The sequence below is a fragment of the Pongo abelii genome, chromosome 8, assembly GCF_028885655.2.
Source record: "Pongo abelii isolate AG06213 chromosome 8, NHGRI_mPonAbe1-v2.0_pri, whole genome shotgun sequence".
NCBI lineage: Eukaryota > Metazoa > Chordata > Mammalia > Primates > Hominidae > Pongo > Pongo abelii.
The window spans coordinates 106,090,320-106,106,759 of NC_071993.2; the positions used below are offsets into that span (position 1 = coordinate 106,090,320).

Genomic DNA, 16,440 nt, shown 5'->3' on the forward strand with positions numbered 1-16,440 from the left:
TAAGACAATCCTGGGGAAGAAGAACAAAGCTGGAGGCATCATGCTACCTGACTTCAAATTATACTACAAGGCTACAATAACCAAAACAGCATGGTGCTGGTACCAAAACAGATATATAGACCAATGGAACAGAACAGAGGCCTCAGAAATAACACCACACATCTACAATCATCTGATCTTTAACAAACCTGACAAAAACAAGCAATGGGGAAAAGATTCCCTATTTAATAAATGTTGTTGGGAAAACTGGCTAGCCATATGCATAAAACTGAAACTGGACCCCTTACTCACACCTTATACAAAAACCAGCTCAAGATGGATCAAATACTTAAATGTAAGACCTCGGACCTTAAAAATCCTAGAAGAAAACCTGGGCAATACCATTCAGGATGTAGGCATGGGCAAAGACTTCATGTCTAAAACACCAAAAGCAATGGCAACAAAAGCCAAAATTGACAAATAGGATCCAATTAAACTAAAGAGCTTCTGCACAGCAAAAGAAACTATTATCAAAGTGAACAGGCAACCTACAGAGTGGGAGAAAATTTTTACAATCTATCCATCTGACAAAGGGCTAATATCCAGAATCTACAAAGAACTTAAACAAATTTACAAGAAAAAAACAAACAATCCCATCAAAAAGTAGGCAAAGAATACGAACAGACGTGTCTCAAAAGAAGACATTTATGCAGCTAACAGACATACAAAAAAATGCTCATCATCACTGGTCATTAGAGAAATGCAAATCAAAACCACAATGAGATACCATCTCATGCCAGTTAGAATGGTGATCATTGAAAAGTCAGGAAACAAGAAATGCTGGAGAGAATGTGGAGAAGTAGGAATGCTTTTATACTGTTGGTGGGAGTGTAAATTAGTTCAACCATTGTGGAATACAGTGTGGCAATTCCTCAAGGATCTAGAACCAGAAATACCATTTGACCCAGCAATCCCATTACTGGGTATATACCCAAAGGATTATAAATCATTCTACTATAAAGACACATGCACACATATGTTTATTGTGGCACTATTTACAATAGGAAAGACTTGGAACCCACCCAATTATCCATCAATAATAGACTGGATAAAGAAAATGTGGCACATATACACCATGGAATACTATGCAGCCATAACAAGGATGAGTTCATGTCCTTTGCAGGGACATTGATGAAGCTGGAAACCATCATTCTCAGAAAACTATCACAAGAACAGAAAACCAAACACCGCATGTTCTCACTCATAAGTGGGAGTTGAACAATGACAACACATGGACATAGGGATGGGAACATCACACACCAGGGCCTTTTGGGGGATGGGGAGCTAGGGGAGGGATAACATTAGGAGAAATACCTAATGTAGGTGACAGGTTGATGGGTGCAGCAAGCCACCATGGCACGTGTATACCTATGTAACAAAACTGCATGTTCTGCACATGTACCCCAGAACTTAAAGTATAATCATTTTTTAAAAAGAGGCTGAATGTATGCAATCCAACAATCCCACTACTGGGTATCTACCTAAAGGAAAAGAAGTCACTATATCAAAAAGACACCTTCACATATATGTTTATTGCAGCACAATTTACAATTGTAAAGATTTGGAACCACCCTAAGGGCCCATGAATCAATGAGTGGGTAAAGAAAATGGGACATATATACCATGAAATACTACTCAGCCATAACAAAGAATAAAATGATGTCTTTTTCAGCAACTTCCACGGAGCTGGAGTCCGTTACTCTAAGTGCAGTAACTCAGGAATGGAAAACCAAATAATGTATATTCTCACTTATAAGAGAGCTAAGCTATGGGTTTGTAAAGGCATACAGAGTGGTATAATGGACACTGGAGACTCAGAAGCAGAAGCAGGGAGAAAGGAGAAGGACAAAAAACTAGATATTGGGTAGAATGTACACTACTCAAGTGATGGGTGCACTAAAATCTCAGACTTCATCACTATACAATTCATCCATAAAACCAAAAACCACTTGTACCCCTAAAGCTGTTGACATTTTAAATAAATAAATAATAAAAATTAATGAATAAACAAATAAAACTAAAACTGAAAAGAGAGGTTAAATATATGTATGTGTTACTTCAAAATTACACTAAAAATCCCATCAAGTGTGCTTGAATAGTTATGATGTTTACTATAATTATTACTTATAAAGCATGAATACAAGGATTTCATTTATCAGCTTTGTTGTAAAACATGTCTTCCCATTGCAGGGGCTAGTCTATAAATTTTTATATGGAAAAATTTCCCTAGAAAGTTTAGGATATATATATACATACATGTAACACAATCTAGCCTTCTAGAAGAGTCACCTTTTACATTAGCGTCAGGAGACAAGGAACCATCTACTTCATTTGCTTTCTGCTTTGTAGGAAAATACATTTGTGTATTAATATGAACCCAGGTAGGTGTGATTGGATGTACAGCACAACCCAAACTCCTGGATCTCAGACTATTTAATACCAGGTTTCATCCCCCTGGCATTTGCTTCCAACTTTATCAGACAAAGTAAAATAATGGTGATATAATCCACATCACTCTATAGTATTTTAATAAACATGCAAATAAATAGCACACAATGCTACATAATCACTTTTCAAGGTGATTTTTTTAAATATTATTTTACTTTGATAAAGTAGCAATAGTCCCCAGATAATTATGGTTTGTGCTAACTGAAATAGTCCTTGTTTCACTGATTTGCACACTTTTGCTCAATTGAAGTTAACAGAATGGGCCACAACTGGAAGTGGAAGTCTCTTTTGCTTAATTTACTTGCCACAGTAACACTATAAGGCCAACCATTGGAATCTCAGTTCAGTTTGGAGTCTAATGACTGAATGAAGAGTTAGAAGACCAAAAATGGCAGCCAACACATGACAAGAATCCTCCTAAAGGAATATTAGAAAGTGTCTTGTGTAATGCCATCCATCTATAATTATTGGCTACAGTTTCAAGCTGTCTGGATACAGATGGTTGACTAGATGACTTTCACAACACAAATAAATTTTTAGAAATTTGACCTCATTTCAGGATCATTCACTATTCTTTACATGCAATCCAGAATGCTGCACACATATAATATTCCTTGCCTTCTAGGAGTTTATGTTCTAAACAAAATCCTAGAAATGTTATTACCCCATAAGGTTGACTTAACTTTTATGTTTTTCATTTGATTACAGCACAAGGATCTACCTCAAAAGTTCAATTTATACCTAAAGGGGAAGGAGCAAGGTTAAGGGAGACAACTGAATTCGAACCCATAAAAGTTATTTAATACATGTCAACATTATACCTAAAAAGTAGTCTTCTGGCTGGGTGCGGTGGCTCACGCCTGTAATCCCAGCACTTTGGGAGGCCGAGGTGGGCGGATCACAAGGTCAGGAGTTTGAGACCAGCCTGGCCAATATGGTGAAACCCCATCTCTACTAAAAATACAAAAATTAGCCGGGTGTGGTGGCATTTGCCTGTGGTCCCAGCTACTCCAGAGGCTGAGGCAGAAGAATCGCTTGAACCCAGGAGGCGGAGCTTGCAGTGAGCCGAGATTGTGCCACTGCACTCCAGCCTCGGTGACAGAGCGAGACTCTGTCTCAAAAAAAAAAAAGTAGTCTTCTAATGAATTCATTCTTTATGTACACAGCAGAACATTTTCAACAAATTTATAGAGCATTGTTATATTAGGAATCATGAGAGCACAAAGAACACATCTGATTCCTGTTCTTTTTCTAAAGTCTCCTACCCAATTCTCCCTCTCATTAGCCACTCCTTGAGTGACATGCACAATAACAACACTCTCCAGCTCAAAAAACTGCAGGACAAACATATACGCCCCCATAGGTGAGTCAGTGGGAAAAGTGCAGTACATGACTCATCACCATTTAAAACAGTTCCATCACTGATGCTCTACTGGAATTACTCCATCATCTCCCTGTAACCTTAGAGTTTACTTTAAAAACTCTCTAGGCTAGGTGAGGCTAACATTATTTCCAGTATCATATAAACCATTGACATGAAAACATTAAGACAAGTTTAAAACTATGCAAAAATATATTAAAAGAATCTACTTTTCTACAAATACAATGTAATAAGGAATACTTCAACAAAGTATATACATTAAATTGTATTAGTTTTTATTATTTCCATTAACTGGGCTATCACTAACAATTGTAGAGTTGTTTTCTTTTATTAAATGGTTGAAAGACCTTCAAAGCTAAAATACAATTTTCCCTTATCTGGAATAAATGAGTGGCTGTTTAACAGGGATCATTAGCTGTAATGCAGAATATGAAGGCATGCCTCTCCCATCAACAGCTGACAGTCACATTAGGTAAAGGTGGAACATCAAAGAATGAGGAGTTGCTTGTGAGGTGGAACTCAACAACTATCATTTTTAACATGCTTTTAACCATCTGACACTTGAATCACTTAATTTTTGTTACTATACTGATATCTTAGTTGTCCCATTTTTAAAATAAAGAATATACCAGTAACTGACCAGAAAACAATTACTATACACCCACACACATGAAATTCTATAAATAACTGGTGGGTAGAGGAGAAGGATGTAAAAAGTGATCTCTTTCTGAGATTGCAGAGGCCCAGTTTCCTCATTGTGTTCCCACATAAATACTTTCACTGCAGATATTTCAACTGTTATGCCAGACTTATACAGAAAGAAATCCTGGAGTATGTGTTCTGAATGTGTTGGTAAAGAAAGTCACTTCATTTGAGAGGTCCCTGCCCCTTCAACCTCACCCTCCTTACCAATATACATTCATCACTGAAAAGGGAAATATTTACAAAAGTTAGTTTAGTTATGTTTAAATATTATGTTTAGCTGTCTGGAGACCATGTTCTCAAGATTTATACAAGAAATCAAGGATTAAACTTCGTAACAATTAGAAAACCACACTGTGTAAAATCAAAGACTTAGTTAAAGGAAATTAAAATAGTTTTACCATTGGTGCTAAACTGAAATGGCTCCATCTCTTCCCAACACCTGGAATCAAAACCTTTTGAACTTTCATGTAAATAAATGAGGACATGCAAAATCTTCTGTCTGCACCAAGGTACCACCTCTGCACAGGCATTTGGGTGAAAAATGTGGAAAATGCCTGAGGACTCTTTGAAGCAGCTTAGGAGAAGTAAGAGCAGGAAAGAGGCTCTTCTCTAGGGTAAGTTTGTTTAGTAGAAAGTAAGCAAGTTGTCAGGGTAAAAGTTGACAATGTTGATCCCAACAGTTTGAACTGCGAATAAACATCCAAAGGGATTATGTTACTGAGAATTAGAAAAGATTCCACTAAACTCAATAGAACACTTGTGTTTTCAAAGATAATATGCCTTCAAGCCATACTCTGGAGCCTCGGTTTAGGGTTAGAATTACCCTAAGCCCTTTCTATACCACATTAAAGAACAGAAGGTCTGACCCCTCTAATAAGTGCCTAAAAATATTAGAATAAAGATGGAATACAAATATTTCATTTCCACTCATTGAATTGGAAAATATTACACACACACACACACACACGTATTTATACACACACACATGCACACATACATATGAGGTTGACTGAAAAAACCTGAAGAAACATCTATGCTCTTCCCAAACATCTAAACTTAAATCCAATTTCACTAACCAATTTAGGGAAATACATGCATTGGCCATAAATCACTTTTAAGTTTTCCCTTCTTAATGACCTATCAAAGAGCAAAAAACAGGGCCTATACTTATGAAATCCATAATCCCCTTTTCTGCTCCCCAAAGCCACATTTAAGTCTGGCTTTCATCTCATGCTGTTGGGTTTTTCACCAGGTACAAGATGAAAAGCTGGAAGAGTCTTGTGCTTTTCTAAAAGCAAAACAATTTGGTTGCCACTCAGCAATTCCTGGTGACATGCCAAGAAGTCTATAAAAAAAAAAAAGTTAAAGTTTTCCTAACTTAGAGCTTACAAAAATAAGTATGAGATGTTCATAGCCTGTCAGACAATCCATCTTTTTATTTTTTTAATATTCATAAACAAGGGAAAACACATACTTTTGATTTGTCAAAGTTTATTTGGATCACTATAACGTAGGTCTGCCTTATGTGGTCTCAAGAAAATGGAGGTAATTTGGACTACTCTTCTGAGTTCATCTCAAATCCTTAATGATTCTCACATAAGATTCTGCTATTATAATCTTTTCCAAAGCCTGACAAAAGCATGCAGCTCGTTTGCTCATTACCAGCAAGTCTGCAAGCAGCCTTGAAAAAAGTTGATTCTCCTTGTAGCTCTGACACATATTCACTTTCCTCCTAGAACCAAGGATGTAAGGGAGCATGGCTTAGTCTCATAGCCTCTTTGCTCTTAAGAAGAAAATCAAATTCCCCAGATATTTCCAAACTCCACCAAGAACAGAACATTCTCTGCTCTGCCTGAAGACCATTATCTCTTTTACATTTCATCTTTATATTCACTGGGTTCATAGAAAGGGCATACACGGAAAGAGGAAAATAGCTGCTTCTTAAAAGACACCAAATTTAGTAATTCTCTCAAATCTACTGGCACACATTTAGAAAGTCATATTTTTAAAGGCTTCAATAGGTTTTCATCAGTTTTGAGAAGAAAACACATGCTGAAGCACCCATAACTTCAAACCAAAATATATCTGTAAACTACAAGAAATATTTGTAATAGAAAGACAAGTCATCACAATTTAAAAAGTGATACAGTGGGTGTAGACAGACAGATGTGTAACCCAAAAAACAAGTTACTACTAACTGAATGCTCTAAGATTTCAACCAACTCCAATAGCCTTACCTGTTAGTATGAGATTACTGTAAGTATTGGAGAATTGCTCCTTTAGAAGAACCAGATGCATCTGAGCTGCCTTCTCCCTTTGGAGCTCCAGCATAACATCAGGGTGCTGGGCAATCTTGCAGCCTTTCTGTTTATCTAAGGCAACATCACTTCGAACAATGTCTACAAAAAGAAAGAAAGAAGGCAGGCAGCAAAAACTAAAACAAAACAAAAAATAATACATCATCAAAGTCTTGTTTCATCCAAAATGACAGAATTAATAAGCTACCAGAATTTTCATCAGCCTAAAGGATGCAGAAGTAATCAATCAGAAGGCTCTCCAACTCCATGACACATCCTGAAAGTTCCTCTGGTCATTTCCAAATTCTTGGGAGATCTATCTGTTTCTTAGCTCTCTCTGACATCATTTAAGATTCTCACTCCTCAATTCTCCTTCCCAGCCCTTCAGGACTTATTTACCTCCTAGGGCCTTTTCTTAACATATCTTACCGTTTTCCATGGGAAAAAGTATTATAATACAATTTTGAATACTAGTAATTATGAAGGTTATTCTCTCTACCTCGTTCTACAGGACCAGGTGATAGCTCCAGCATGTGTATTTAGGATACTTGGTCTATTTTTTAATTCACCTGCCAGCCAGCCTACTCAGCTCGTTAGAGCTGCCGATCTATGGCTTACCTGGTCAGGGTTTTTTCTGCTATTTTTCATGTAACTCAAGTAAAATAGTTAAATTCTGACTCAATAATCATTCTTTCAATCCAAAAATATTTTTTGAGTCACTGAAGAGAGCACAGGAGGTCTAGAGTCATGGCAGATCTGCCTTTTCCCCAACTATTTTCCCATACTGCTTTTTATACTTCGGTATGATTTTCATTCAAAGCAGATATAGTCTCCAGAAAACAGCTTCCTCAAAAAGAAAAATTCATACAGAATGCTTCAGCCGGGTGTGGTGGCTCACGCCTGTAATCCCAGCACTTTGGGAGGCCAAGGCGGGCAGATCACGATGTCAGGAGTTCAAGACCAGCCTGACCAATATGGTGAAACCCTGTATCTACTAAAAATACAAAAAAACTAGTCAGGCGTGGTGGCACACACCTGTAGTCCCAGCTATTTGGGAGGCTGAGGCAGGAGAATCGCTTGAACCTAGGAGGCGGAGGTTGCAGTGAGCCAAGATTGCACCACTGCACTCCAGCCTGGGCAACAGAGGGAGACTCTGTCTTTAAAAAAAAAAAAAAAAAAAAAAAAAGAATGCTTCCCAATTAGCAGGAAGCTCTCAGGCCCTAAAGTTATTTATTAATTTTTTACAAATTAAAATATAATTCAACTGATTCTCATAGGTACAAATGATACCATCAGCAGTAATCTAGGTGGCAACTCTAAAAACTTTCAAGTTTTGCATAACAAAACTGAAGAATTTTAATAGAAGGCACTAAAAAATAACTGCTTTGCCACTTTTGACACCAATGATTTTGGAAAGAATAAAACTAATGCCCATGTTAATGGTACTAAAAGAAAAGCTATATTGAGTGACACTTAAAGAGAAAATAGGGCATATGGTGAAAAGGGTGAAACACTGCTCTGGAGAAGCAGTCTTTTCTTTCAGATTTCTAAAAGAAAAGCCCAGGTATAAATACAAACCCATGACTATGAGGGTTAGGATGTGTGGCACACAAAGATAAGCCAGATGTGAAAATGGTCCTCACTAATTCTTAGATTAAAACAGGGGAGCTGAGTAGAAATAATGCAGTATTTATGCCTAAACATGTATATACCAATTTCTTGAATATGGGTAATAAATTGAACTCATTTAATAAATAACTAGTCTCACAGATTTTCTGAGACTTAAATACAAAAATTGGATAAATAAGTTCAAGAACATACTAGCTTTTAAGACAATCCAATAGAAGTCAAAGAGGAATAATGCATTTTACATTTATATAAATTACGTTCTATAAAACTTTTTGGATTACATCATCTCATTGGATCCTTCCAAAAATACTATCAAAGTAAATGGCAGACATTGTTGACTGGCTGACCCAAACCCTAAACACAATCCCTTCTCCCTTGCCTTCATCTATTATAGAGACTGAAAAGCTACACTACACAATTTTCCAGCTTTCCTTGCAGAAAAGGGTAGTTATGTAACATGGTTCTGGAAAATGAGCTGCAGGCAGACATCTTAAAGGGGGACTTCCCTTACCAGATTAAAAGAGACAGCCTCACTAAGAGAAACTCAGTTTTTCCCTTTAGTCCTTTAGTCCCTCCTATTCTCTATGTCTAAAACATAGACATGAAGCCCAGAGTTCTAGTAGCCACTTTGTAACCTTGAGTTAAGAAGCAAGAGTAAGGGTCGGGCACAGTGGCTCACGCCTGTAATCCCAGCACTTTGGGAGGCCGAGGCAGGTGGATTACTTGAGGTCGGGAGTTCAAGACCAGCCTGGCAACACGGTGAAACCCCATCTCTACTAAAAATACAAAAATTAGCTGAGCGTGGTGGCACATGCCTGTAGTTCCAGCTACTTAGGAGGCTGAGGCAGGAGAATTACTTGAACCCGGGAAGCGGAGGCTGCAGTGAGCCAAGATTGCGCCACTGCACTCCAGTCTGGGTGAAAGAGTGAGACTCCATCAAAAAATAAAAAATAAAAAATAAAAAATAAGCAAGAGGGTAAAGGATTACACACTAAAAGTGCTGAACAGAGAAATGGAAAGAGCTTAAGTCCCTAATGTCTTTATTGACCTACCATACCTGTGCTAGATTGCCTATCTCTTAATTTCTTGTCATATGAGACAAATATACTATTTATGTAAGTCATTAATAGTCAGTTTCCTGTTTCTAAAATTTTAACCTGTTGTATAATCCTAAATGATAAAGAACACTATTATTACCTCTATCTTAAATACGAGGAAACTGAGGTCCACAAAGCTTGACTTGCACAAGTTCACAAAACCTGGTCAGTCCTCAAACCCAGAGATGTTCAAAGCCAATTTCAGTGCTCTTTCCAGAGCTCCTATATGAAACTCATGAGCTTAATAGTAGAATTACATTAAACAATAAAAGGAAGAACTAAAAAGAAAAACTGAATTATACTGTTACAATGGTATTCCATAGACTGTTCCTGTGGAAAAGAAATATGAATGATGCTTTCTCAGAAAAGATTATAACACTTGTATCAAAACATACTATAAAAAGTGAAGGAGAGTTTCAATTATCCTGATATCTTCTGATATAAGTCTAATTTGAAGAGTAGAACACCAACTAAACTCCCTATTTCCTATCTAATAAATCTATTGCCAGAATGCAGCAGAAGCAACAATTACAACTGATATCCTCAACATCATTCCAACAAGAACCTTGAAATAAAGTAACTACATTACCTTTATATTAATAACAGTCAGAAAAGAAAACTATGAACATGGCCAAATGTATGTCCTAAACTTTAGAAAAGCAGATTTCAAAAATGTTTAGGGAAAAAAAATAGACATGCTGTATCTAAAGTAAAAGTATGAATTCCTTATTCAACTCTAATCTGCTTGAAATTGTATCAATGACTAGATAAACACAAAGCAAAGATACTTATCAAAGAAGCACATGGTAATATATCTGGAGGAAGAGTTAGTATCATGTATGACACACTCAAAATTCAAAATTATCTTGGAAATCTAAAAACTTAGGCTGAAATCCCAAAAATGGAAGGTAAAGACATGAACACAAAGTCCTATATTTATACTGAAAATTAATGACATAAGATTTAAGATGGGAAAGCCAGACCAAACAGAAGCTCATATACTTAAGATCTTATTAAGATTTGTAGGCTTTAGTTGAATACCAGCTTAATATAAGTCAGTGCTATGATATTGCTGCCAAAATGATTAATGCAATCTTAGTCTAAATTAACAGAACCAGAACATGCGGAATAAAGGAGGCAACACAGCTGTGCTACATTCCATGCCTACCAAGTGCAGCACAGTGAAGAGTTTAGAGTTAAGCAGACCTCTATTCAAATCCTGGCTTGGTACTCGCTTATTAGTTACAAAAGTTGCAGACAAAACACCTTTCTAAGATTACATTTCTTAAGCTACTGTTATTGTACAGATACACAAAAGGCATTGCACTATGCATACAATAAGAGCACAATAAAGAGTACCTATAATTATTTTTGTTATTAGTATCCTGCTTGTGGTATTATATATTTCCAGCTATAATAGTCTCAGATGAATCCTGATAATCTAGAGTACATCCAAAGAAAAGTAAAATTTGGAAAATAATGTTGATCTTTTAAAATAGCTGAAACTGGCCGGGCGCAGTGGCTCACGCCTGTAATACCAGCACTTTGGGAGGCCAAGGTGGGCGGATCACCTGAGGTCTGGAGTTAGAGACCAGCCTGGCCAACCTGGTGAAACCCTGTCTTTACTAAAAACACAAAATTAGCCGGGCATGGTGGCTGGCGCATGCCTGTAATCCCAGCTACTCGGGAGGCTGAGGCAGAAGAATCACTTGAACTCGGGAGGCAGAAGTTGCAGTGAGCCAAGATCACGCCATTGCACCCCAGCCCGGGCAAAAAGAGCGAAACTCCACTCAATAAATAAATTAATTAATTAACTAAATAGTTGAAACTATGATACAATGGACTTTGGGGACTCAGAGGAAAGGGCAAGAGGCAGGTGAGGAATGGAAGACTATACACTGGGAACAGTGTATACTGCTTGGGTGATGGGTGCACCAAAACTCCGAAATCACCACTAAAGAACTTATGCATGTAACCAAACACCACCTGTTCCCCCAAAACTATTGAAGTTTAAAAAATAAATATATATATTTATACAAAAAAACTAGCTGAAACTGAGCCTGGCAAAGAAAGAGCCAAAGATGACTTGTTTTCTTATACAGAAGAAATAGTTGACTTATTCTGTGGAAATCTAAAAAGCCAAACATTATGGGAGTACCCAAAAACCAAACCTGTTCAGTTCCACATGAGAAAACTTTTTTAACAACAGAAGCTGTCAAATAAGGAAAAGGACTAGTTCATGAAGGAGTAAGTTTCCCATCCCTGGAGATATTCAAGCAGCGAATGGGTGACTCAGGTATAATGAAGTAATTTCAATCCAGATATTAAAACCTGCCAGATACAAGATTAGGTATTTTCACCTATATTATGTGAAGCAATATAGCAGGATGGTTAAAAGCACAGGTTTTGAATTCAAATATATACAAGTTTGGATCCCTCTAGTACTTATTATCAGAGAGCTCTTGGACAAACCACTAAATCTCTCAATGCCTTTCCTAATAAAGAAGGGAATTTCGTTTTTTAGAAACATGAAAATACCAATAGCTTAATTGTAATGAACTTATCACAGTAATAGAGACATATTAGGAATTCAACAAGTGCCAGATGTTTCAGTGGTTGTCAATAATAACATCACATTGTAATATCAGAAAGTTATTACTGGAGGATAGTATTATTCTTTTAGGTCATTTCAACACTTTTATGGTTCCACAAAAATGTGTGCTTTTCTTATGTCTTTATCAGACATAATACAAAGAATAAAGACTCAAAGCCAGAAAACTTAGATATACATTTAACTAATTTACCAAATAATCATAAAACTCTAAACTAAAAATTAAAAACCCTATGCTTGTTTTTTTTTTTCCTGGTACACCAAACTGGGGAGTTGCTGGCCTGGATGATCTCTAAACCTCTTCATTCCCCCTGCTAGTTCTTCCCTCTTACAGATATTCTTTGTTGTTATGTAATCAAAGTAGAGTTCCAAACTTGGGTCCAAATATCAAGCTATCCATACTCCTCTTCCCATCTCCCCTTATGGTCCTTACCCTAGTATACAATTCAAGGATGCCAAAATACCCAATATATACCCTGACAGATGCAACAAAGGAGCGGGCATCTTGCACCAAAGTTGATGCACTAGAATCAATTTATTGTCTATAATTATTTCTGGACATCTAGGTATAAAAGCATTTGTATTTTTGTTCTTTATTCTTTCTTCCACACCTTTTCCATAAACTAACCAGTTAGTAACCTACAGCAGTGCTAGCCTAAGGTGGCAGTTCTGGTTGAGACAAATGACAGACTGGCAGACCAGCCAAAAAAATTTTTTAAGACAGTGTCTTACTCTGTCACCCAGGCTGGAGTGTAGTGGCATAGCCCACCACAGCTCAAACTCCTAGGCTCAAGCAATCCTCCCACCTCAGCCTCCCAAACAGTCAGGAGTACAGGGACACACCACCATACCTGGCTAAATTTTAAAAATTTTTTGTAGAGATGAAATCTCACTATGTTGCCTAGGCTGGTCTCAAACTCCTTGTCTCAAACAATCCTCCTGCCTCAGCCTCCCAAAAAGCTGGGATTACAGGCATAAGCCACCAAATCTGGCCTAGCTAAACATTTTAATAGAAAGAATCTGGCACTTCAGGAGACATAAAATGAGCCACATATGCTTTCCATACAAGCTTGGCTGACTAGCAGGCTATGTGCACATGCAAGGGAGCCCCAACATAGGCTAAGTTCTTCACACATAACTGGCTAATGGGGAGGCTACGCACAAACATGGGAGAGACCCAAGAGATCAGCAGGAAAAAATAAAGTGAAAAAGACCTAAAAAATGCCACAAAACTTAATGTGTTTATCAATCCACAGAGAAATCCATCAGCTAAACGTGAAAACATTAAGGGTCCAAAATGTTTGAAACATAACCTCTGAACAGTCATCGGCTGATCACTAAGGTATGCAGACTCAGAGGCAAACCCTAGGAAACCAAGCTAAAAAATAAAAATAAAAATTTTTAAAACTATAAAGAAATATCAGTAACAGCACAAAAAAAAGATATAAAGTCCAAATAACTTACTTAAAAACAAAGAAAACATAAAACAACAATTGTCATGGAAAAAAAGAACTACTTTGATTACAAAACAACAAAGATCAGCAAGAGGGGAATGGTATAGATTGGCTATAATCTATCTAAAATGGCCAGTTTCCAATAAAATATTACAAGCCATGTAAGAAAAAATCAGAGAACTTAAAGATAGGTGAATAGAAACGACCCAACCTGAAAAACAAAGAGAAAAAAGACCAAGGAAAAATGACCACAGCCTCAGAGAATTATGGGACAACATGAAGCAATCAAACATATGCACAACGGGAGTCCTACAAGGAGAGGAAAAATAAAGAAAGGGCAGAATTGTTTGAAGAGATAATGACCAAAAACATTCAAAATTTGATAAAAATCATTAATCCACAGATTCAAGAAGTACAACAAACCTCAAGCACAAGTACAACAAAACTCAACACAAAGAGATCCACATCTAGATACATTATAATAAAAATGTTAAAAGCCCAAGATAAAAAGAAAATCTTAAAAGCAGGGAGGAAAAAAACTAATCCATAAAGGGAACAAGCAATACAATTAATGGCTGACTTCCTCCAATTTGAAACAATGGAGACTAGAAAGCAGTAGAATGACATTTACAAAAGGCTAAAAGTAACAGCAAGACCCTGTCTCTTAAAAAAAAAATAAAGGAAAAATTTAGCCAAACATGATGGCATGCACTTATAATCCCAGCTATTCAGGAAGCTGAAACAGGAGGACTGCTTGAGCTCAGGAGTTTGAGGTTGCAGTTACCTATGACTGCACCACTGTACTCCAACCTGGGCAACAGAGCTACACCCTATCTCATAAATAAATAGTGCTAAAAGAAAACTTCTGACAACCATAAGTCTATGTTCAGCAAAACTATCATTCAAAAATAAAGGCAAAATAAAGTCATTTCCATATTTTAAAAAAAAAAAGAGGCTGGGCACCGTGGCTAATGCCTGTAATCCCAGCACTTTGGGAGGCCGAGGCGGGCAGATCACGAGGTCAGGAGATCAAGACCATCCTGGCTAACACAGTGAAACCCCGTCTCTACTGAAAATACAAAAAATTAGCCAGGCATGGTGGCGGGCGCCTGTAGTCCCAGCTACATGGGAGGCTGAAACAGGAGAATGGCATGAACCTGGGAGGCAGAGCTTGCAGTGAGCCAAGATCGCACCACTGCACTTCAGCCTGGACGACAGAGCGAGACTCCATCTCAAAAAAAAAAAAAAAAAAAAGACTGAGAGAATTTGTTGCTAGCAGACTTGCAACACAAGAAATATTAAAGGAAGTGCTTCAGGTTAAAAGGCAATGATATCAAGTAATAACTCAAATACACAGGAAGAAATGAAATACACTAGAAATTGTAAATATGTAAATAAACAAAAATCTTTTTCTCTTTTACATGTTTTAAAAACTTGTAAGATTATATAAAGAAGAAAATATGTTTTAGTTATACCATATATAGATGTAATAGTAATATACAGAACAAAATTAACACAATAGAAAGGATAAGAAAACAAGCTATATTTGAGTAAAGTTGTTGTAATTTATAAAAATTAAGTTAACATTAACCTGAAATTGACTGTGATAAATTAAGATGCACAGTAAATCCCTGGAGCAACTAAGAAAATAACTGAAAATAACATAGTGTAAAAATCAACAGAGTAATTAACTGACTAGTCTTTTTAAGAATCTTAATAATCCATTTAACAAAAAGAAGGCAGTTAACAAAAGAAATATAGAAAATATCAAAGTGAAAGACATAAATTCAATCATATTAATAATTGCACTAAATTTGAATGGACTAAACAGTCAATCAAAAGAGAGACTGTCAGATTGAGTTTCAAAAGATTCATGAGACATAGTTTAAACAGTGCTTAGAGAGAAATTTATAGCTTTACACATCTATATTCTAAAAAAGGAACGTTCTCACATCAATAATCAATCAATCAACAATCTAAGTTCGCACTTACAAACTAGAAAAATAAGAAAATTTTAAACATAAAACAAGCAAAAAAAAGAAAAAAAGCATCAGAATGGACATCAATGAACTAGAAAACAAAAAGATAAGTCAATAAAACAAAATATTGATTATTTGAAAAGATTAATACAATTGAAAAACCTTGAGCTAGGATGACAAAGAAAGAAGACACAAATTACCAAAATTGATAGGGAGGGAGGCATTTTCAAAAGGTTTCAAACATTTTCAAAATGACAAAATTATAACGATACAGAACAGATTATAAAGAGGTTGTATGAGGTAGTTGCTTTTGCGTGGTGAAACAGTTCTGCATTCTGATTGTTATATTGGTTACACAAATTCATATATGTAATAAAATTTCATTGAACTATACATGCACACACATAGAAGAAATGAGTGTATGTAAAACTGGTGAAATATGAATAAAGTCTGTAGCTTACTTAACTTTTCTGTACAACTTCTGCAAGTTTTTATAAGTCTAAAGTTATTTCAAAATATTTTTTAAAGAATTTAGACCCTTACCTTACACCATATACAAAAAAAAACCCTCAAAATGAATCACAGACCTAAATATAAGATCTAAAGCTATAAATTTTCTAGACGAAAATATAAGAAAAAATATTCGTATCCTTAACTGCAGATTTCTTAGTTATGACACCAAAAGTATAATTCAAAATAGAAAAATAATAATAAATTGAACTTCATCAAGAGTAAAAGTGTTCGCTCTTTATTTTTTCTTTTTATTATTATTATTATTATTATTATTATACTTTAGGCTC

At 36.2% G+C, this 16,440-nt stretch overlaps 1 protein-coding gene across 2 annotated transcripts in view; it reads right to left on the reverse strand.

The window, feature by feature from the left end:
- HPSE2 (heparanase 2 (inactive)) overlaps positions 1 to 16,440 on the reverse strand; it is a 752,987-nt gene that overhangs the window by 665,895 nt on the left and 70,652 nt on the right. Inside the window, exon 3 of one of the 2 annotated variants that reach the window (XM_024253744.3) lies at positions 6,811 to 6,972. The exons of the other annotated variant lie outside the window; for it this stretch is intronic. Coding sequence (XP_024109512.3) covers positions 6,811 to 6,972 — 162 coding nt within the window. The remainder of the gene's footprint in view (positions 1 to 6,810; positions 6,973 to 16,440) is intronic. 2 annotated transcript variants of the gene reach the window in all.